Genomic DNA, 7,187 nt, shown 5'->3' on the forward strand with positions numbered 1-7,187 from the left:
AAAATCCCAAAAACTTATGAAACCATTCATACTACAGGACTCTAGCATGTGAACCTTACCAAATCAAAATTCTCCTTTGATGCCATACTATGTATTTCCTAAGGATGTGGTCAACATTTCAATTTGAAAACGCTCAAGTATTTGAATGCGAGGCTTAGTTCAGTAAACCGCTGAGTAAGAGCAAAGCAAGCGAAGTATACGATCTTCAGCGGAAGAGCAACATGTACTATCTGAAAAAACATACGGTAACTGCTAACTGTAACTGACAAAATCTGGGTACATTATAACAGTCGTTTAACAGACAGAACAGTGAAACCATAAAGGTTTTACAGCATCCTCCAGGCAAACAGAGAAAATTTGCAGCATCTGCTTGGCTCCAAACTATCATAAAGCATTACATAAGAATGGTTTCCAGAACAATCAAGCTTTAATCAGCTAAGAGCACACCAGATCTGGATCTCCCTTAAGCCACCAGAGTGCTGGCGGTGGTAGACTCGCTGCAGAGGCGAAAGAATTGTGTTAGCAAAACATTTGTTGTATGAGATAACACAATTGGCAACATACAGGAATACTATAAGATAAGTCCAACGTAAATGCTTTACGTATGACAAAAAGTAGTCCGATATGTGTACAAATTCATCCAGGCCATACAACAAATGCAACAGAGTGAATATAAACTGTCGTACAATTATCATTGAACTGCCTTCGGTTCAACAACAATGTTTACATTACATAGATGCACGGTTTAGTTAGTACTCCCTCCGTCCGGAAAAGCTTGTCCCTCAAATGAATGTATCTAGCACTAACTTGGTGCTACCCATTTGTCTTGGGCTACATTCATTTGAGGGCCAAGCTTTTTTGGACGGAGGTAGTACGTTTGCCTTGGGCTACCCATTTGTATTCTAAAAGACTAAAATGCACCCTCATAAATGGCTGATATTGCTCGGCACATCAGATAACCAATGATTTTATTCGTATAAATTTAAATGCAATTTCATCATTATAGATTTGCTGCAGAATGACATGATTCAGCCAACATAATAGACCACCACTGAGTAGGAATCTAAAATAGATAAATGCAATTGTAGAAATGTTGCAGTTTGAAGAACACATTGTATGTGTCACCCAGACACCCATTCGTGGGATAATGACACATATGTCAGTATCACAACCAGTTGCATTTTTCAAAACTGCAAACATTTCAGTTGGGTTGATCTAATTTCTCTTTAAAACAAGTATTGTGATCTTCATCAAATTCCTATTTCATATCCAAACTAAAGAAGAAGTTAACATTATCATGCTGGCAAATTGAAGTCAATTAGTAACACACAAAATGCATAGGTGTTTTCCATTTAGATCTTAAAAAATGTCTGAAGTGGCTATATCATCACTTCATAACATCGATCTTTACAAATCAAACTATTGCATCATGTACTTATAATTTTGGTGTGCACACCGAAACAGCAGTGTCCACTACAGTATGCCAGCACGGGAATGCCTTACTAACACCAATTAGCAGCACATCCGGCACAAACACAACTAAGTTTAATCACAGGCATAACTAAGTAGCTTAGAATCCCATTTCTCTAAAATTCCTGTCCCAGGAGGACAGAACAGCCAACAAATTAGGATCTAAATATAGGCTAAGTGGCATGCATTGACGACACAATATCACATTTAAGTAGCCTCATCTGAAGTAGTACCTGACACTAACTCCTACTCAACAAGCTATATGTAGCACACATTCTACACCTCATATGTAGCAAGTGAAACACAAACAACGAACCGCTCACTGTACATTGCGTACTAAACTGATAAGGCCTCACAATTCACCGAAGCTATATCAGAAGAAAGATTAATGGCAATGGAAGTGAGTGACTTACTACTTCCAGGTGGGCGGGAGCTTCTTGGTGCGCTTGTAGTAGCGAGCGAGGCGGTGGATCCTGCTCTCCACAAGGATGAGCCTGAACTTAGAGTCCTTGTCCTTCCTGTTCCTCTCCAGGTGCTTCCTTATCGCCACCGCCTTCTTGATCAGAAAGTAGAGGTCCTCCGGGATCTCTGGTGCCAGCCCTGCGCACCAACACTCACACAATCAATCCACTCATCAAGCAAAGAGCAATCTGAGAAAGACGAGGTGGGATCTAATCTACTTCTCACCATGGGCCTTGAGGATGCGGAGGATCTTGCTCCCGGTGACGCTCTTGACGAGGGGGATGCCGTGCTGGTCACGGAGTAGGACGCCGATCTGCGACGGCATCTGGCCCTTCTTCGCGGCCTTGGTGATTAACTCGTCCACCTGCACACGAGCCGACGCGCGCATCAGCCAGCCATATCACATCGAATCGAGGGGGCCAAGAGAAGGCGAGGCTTCTTCTTACATCGGCGACGGCGGTCTTGACCCAGCTCGGGGGAGTCCTCTTGTACGGCAGCGCCGACGACGAGATGCCCTTCCTGCGTAACAGAGTCGCGGAGACGCCATTAGACCAGAAAATTCACCGGATTGTGGTTGCGGTGTAGGGGGTGAGAATTACCCGCGGCTGTGCATGCGCCCCATGGCTGCGGCTGCTGCGGCGGCGAGGGGAGTGGCGGCGGCGGCGGCGGGAAGGGCGAGAGAGGCGCGAGTGGTGAGAGGATAGAAAAGAGCCTGGTTAGGGTTCTGGGGTTCCACTTATTTGAGGGCTTTCTTATATTTTGGTCCTTCAGGTAATGCCCATTTAGATCCATGATCACGCCGCGTCGCAACGTGGACTGGGCTAGTGTGGGCCTTCAAAACCAGCGTTTTAACGACTGCGGCCCACATATGTCCTAGTCCAACAGGGAAGCTTGTGAAAACGATGATTCCTATTTCTCGCGTAGGGCGGCAGATAGCAACCAAACGCATACCTCCTCTCCCACTTATTCGCTTGGTGCCACATAGGGTGAAGTAGAACTGCTTGTATTTTTATGAAGACTCCCTTTCTGGTTTTGGGCAAATCGGTTTTCCTTTTTCTCTCTGTTTTCCTTGTCAGTTTTATCTGGATTTTTCTTTTTTTGTTTTATATTTATATTTATAGTTTTTTTTAATATATGAAAAAAATTTAAATGTGTGATAATTTTTAAAATTCTAAAGAAATCATGAATATTTTTATGTATTCAAAGACAATTTTCGAAATCTGGAAACAATTCTGAATTTCTTTGATTCAGAACATTTAAGAAAATTCATGAACACTTATTGAAATACATGAACATTTTTTCAAAATCATGAACAATTATTTAAATCCAGGAACATTTCACAAGGTTGTGAGCATTTTTTAAATTCGGAACATTTCTTAAATTCATGAATAGCTTTTGAAATTTGGGAATTTTGAAATTTTCCAAAAACAAATTCAAATCATAAAGATTTTTTGAAATGTGGGATATTTTTAAAATCCACAAAGATTTTTTCAAATTCATATTTTTTGAAATGTTGTGAAAAAATATGAGTTTTGGAAAAAATGAAATTGAGAAAAAAAATTGAAATCCTGATTTTTTTAAGAAGCAAAGAAAACACAAAAAATAGGGGAGCCTCGCCCCTCATATGGGCCGACCCAAAACTAGTGCGGAGGAAAGTCGCTGTGTGTTTCCTCTCTATTCCCCACATAAGTCAGGGAAAAGGAGGTCAAGGTGAAAAGGCCACCATTTCTGCTTTTTGAGATGAAATAACATTTTGTTCTAAAAGAAGAGAAGAAATGACATTCACTGAGAAAAAATGGTAGAAAAAGACAAGGTCTTGGATAAAGACAAACACGGAATTAGGGTTCCTCCTCTAGTCGGCAAAATATTATGCTTGAAGTAAGTGCAATGATAAAAGGCATGTGTGACGAGTGGAAATGGCAAGCACATTAACATTTTTAACATTTGGAACCTAGGAGTGCGCCTGCACCCTGTCCAGGACTTTGCTTGGGAACTTTCTTGAAGAAAGCACCATGAAATTACAAGACTCGATAGGTTCAAAAACCTTTTGGGCTATCAATGCAAAGTGTGTCTTGAGCGTCTGACGTCAAGTTATGGCATTGAATCTCACCAAGCCAACCACCTTTTTTGGTGAAGTCGTCTTACTAAGGGATGGTCAACACGGCCGAAGCCGCAATGGTATGGGAGCGACGTGGGACCATTTAGTTCGGGGGGGGGACTGGTACAGGTACTCAATGCACCAATCCAAATGAAGCTTTTTTCAACTCTCTGCACGGACTAGAGCGGTGCATGAGGATTTATATGTTTGGGACTGAGTAACTTTGAAGGGACGAAAAATGAGAATAAATAAGTTAAAAAATAATTAGAGAGGTTGAAGCGTGTTCCTATCAGTGGGGAATTAGAGAGGTTGAAGCATGTTCCTATCGGTGGGGAATCACGTTCGAGGGAGAAGGAAATTTTAGTACTCATTGAAAATCTTTTGGATCAAGAAGAAATTTTCTGGTTACAGAGAGGCCGAGCAAACTGGTTGTTACATGGGGATCGCAATACATCACTTTTTCATAATGCTGCAACTGCCAGGAAAAAAGGCACAATATTAAGAAACTTCTGGATGATGATCTGAAGGAACATATTATGAGTTACTTCTCTAGTATTTTTACCTCGGATGTTCTAAACCTAAACCAGGAAGTCTTGTCCCTTGTCCGGAGTAGAGCGATTGTAGAGGTGAATAATGTTTTGCTTGGCCCTTATACTTTTGATGATGTTCGTAAGGCTCTTTTTTATATTGGAGAATTAAAGGCTCCAAGGACAGATGGACTTCATGCTATTTTTATAAAATATTATGGCCCATGCCACGGGATGATTTGGTTGATGAGGTCTTGCAAGCGGTGAATACCTGCACAATTCCATCGGGATGGAATGACATTGCGATTGTGTTGATCCCTAAGGTCAATTCACCCGAGAGAAGGTAACCTAGTTTAGACCTATCAGTCTTTGCAATGTGGTTTATAAAGTTATCTACAAAATATTGGCATCACGATTGAATGTTTTGTTGCCTCATATTATTAGTCCCCCCCAAAGTGCTTTTGTGCCCGGGAGAATGATTATGGACAATGTTTTAGTGGCATATGAGAGCTTTTATACTATTAGAAATAAGAGGGAAGGAAAAGAGGGTTTATGCGTGACTGAGTGGAATGGCCTTTCTTGAAGGGAATTGTGTTAAAACTTGGTTTTCAGGAAAGATGGATAAATCTTATGATGAAATATGTCTTCACTATTGATTATAGGGTTTGAATTAATGATGAAGAAACTGAAAGTTTCAACCTAGGAGAGGTTTAAGACAAGGCGATCCATTATCTGCGAAGTATCATTACTTATGGAGCTCTCAACAGGGAGCCTCTATTTTGATTAGTAGGCCATGTTATATTAATGCACACACCAAATTACAGCACACATGGCATCTCTCAGAAAAATTGCACAGAGATAACACATAGGGGTTTACAGGGAGGCACTATTGGATTAGAATCCCCTATGCATTACAAAGATACTCACTTATTTTTTATGTTTTCATGCATGTAGATATTGAACATGATCATAATGAATATGATAATTGGTGCACGAGAGGAATATTGCAGAATAATCTACTGGCTAACAAACTTGGCATGATGGAGGCTGGCCTATCTTATTCACCCATTAAGGTGCTTGCTCTAACTTGGCAAGGTTGTATTAGTCGCACGTATCTTGCATATGATGTCTTTCATTACTTCTACTTTGTTACACCATCATCTGATTAGTTGACACATCATATATGAGAATATGACATGCCTATCCATTTTATGTACCTATTCCATGTGTCATCATACCATGTTTTTTCAGTCAGGTGTTGTTCTTTCGTAATAGATGTCCACAAGGAAGAGGGTGAGTGCAGATCCTGAAGGAGTACAAACAAAGTATTTGGAAAAGGCAGTGATACCTGATAAATCAGATAGATCACCGGCCCCAGAAAACACGACCCCAACTGTAGCACACTTTACCCCTACTCCATTGGCCAAAGCCCTATTAGAACTGCAGAGGGCCCGGCGCCAAGTACTGTCTATAATATCAAATCAAAAATTGAACTCCTACATTTTTGCATGTGCCTTACCATATCTCTTATATGAAAACTACCTGCAGATGAATATCCATTCTCAAGGGATCATAAGATCTCACACCAATACTGGGCACTGCATTGCTCTTCTCAGTACCTCTTGTTCTTTATCACCATACTTACACTCATTTTTGTTTGATCATGTAGTATCAATGTAAATGTTCGCTTCCTTATCCACCATCTACTCGAAATTATAAGATATATATTTACTCTTACATAAATGTAGAATAAACCCAATGGTTATGAAGTTCTGGATTGGTCTTGTAAGTACATGTTGTCATGCACTCCCTCCGTATCGAATTAATTGTTGCTCAATTGGATGTACTTAGAACTAAAATAGTGTTAGATACATCCATTTGAGTGACAAGTAATTCCGGGCGAAGGTAATATTAGTGTACTTACATTGAAAGATAGTTGATTGTCCAGCATTACTCCGCATCTTATTTGCACTGCCCTCCATTTTCTCCAAATTATCAGATCTACATTTACTCTTACCCAAATGTTGAATAAAACCAATGCCACTGCACAAGTTGAGGTCTGCATTCCTCTTGTCAGCACCTTTTGCCTTGTAACATTGTACTTAATTGATAGCTATTTGATTATGTATCATCCCTCTGCATATGAGCTTCATTATCCTCTATTTCTTCCTGAAGGAAATATGCCCTAGAGGCAATAGTAAAGTTGTTATTTATATTTCCTTATATCATGATAAATGTTTATTATTCATGCTAGAATTGTATTAACTGGAAACTTAGTACATGTGTGAATACATAGACAAACAGAGTGTCACTAGTTTGCCTCTACTTGACTAGCTCGTTGAATCAATGATGGTTATGTTTCCTCACCATAGACATGAGTTGTCATTTGATTAAATGGGATCACATCATTAGAGAATGATGTGATTGACTTGACCAATCCGTTAGCTTAGCACGATGATCGTTTAGTTTGTTGTTATTGCTTTCTCCATAACTTATACATGTTCCTATGACTATGAGATCATGCAACACCTGAATACCGGAGGAACACTTTGTGTGCTACCAAACATCACAACGTAACTGGGTGATTATAAAGGTGTTCTACAGGTGTCTCCGATGGTGTTTGTTGAGTT

General features: G+C 40.1%; 1 protein-coding gene across 1 annotated transcript; it reads right to left on the reverse strand.

The window, feature by feature from the left end:
* Window positions 1-227: 227 nt before the first annotated feature.
* On the reverse strand, window positions 228-2,671 carry LOC119329771 (40S ribosomal protein S13-1). Its single transcript, XM_037602867.1, has 5 exons — window positions 2,532-2,671; window positions 2,379-2,451; window positions 2,158-2,296; window positions 1,884-2,070; window positions 228-497 (listed from the first exon to the last, which is right to left on the reverse strand). Exons 1-5 carry the CDS (start codon window positions 2,552-2,554, stop codon window positions 464-466), a joined length of 456 nt encoding a protein of 151 aa, XP_037458764.1. The 5' UTR covers window positions 2,555-2,671; the 3' UTR covers window positions 228-463.
* Window positions 2,672-7,187: the final 4,516 nt, after the last annotated feature.

This window comes from Triticum dicoccoides, chromosome 7A, assembly GCF_002162155.2.
Source record: "Triticum dicoccoides isolate Atlit2015 ecotype Zavitan chromosome 7A, WEW_v2.0, whole genome shotgun sequence".
NCBI classification, from domain to species: Eukaryota; Viridiplantae; Streptophyta; class Magnoliopsida; order Poales; family Poaceae; genus Triticum; species Triticum dicoccoides.

What these genes read in the sequence shown, in the direction of transcription:
- LOC119329771 (XM_037602867.1), bottom strand. Translation starts at nt 2,554, where the DNA reads ATGGGGCGCATGCACAGCCGCGG. An exon ending in CCGCATCCTCAAGGCCCATG is followed by an intron (nt 2,071 to 2,157) that starts GTGAGAAGTAGA and finishes GTTGGTGCGCAG; the next exon opens with GGCTGGCACCAGAGATCCCG. An exon ending in CTCCCGCCCACCTGGAAGTA is followed by an intron (nt 498 to 1,883) that starts GTAAGTCACTCA and finishes TCGCCTCTGCAG; the next exon opens with CGAGTCTACCACCGCCAGCA.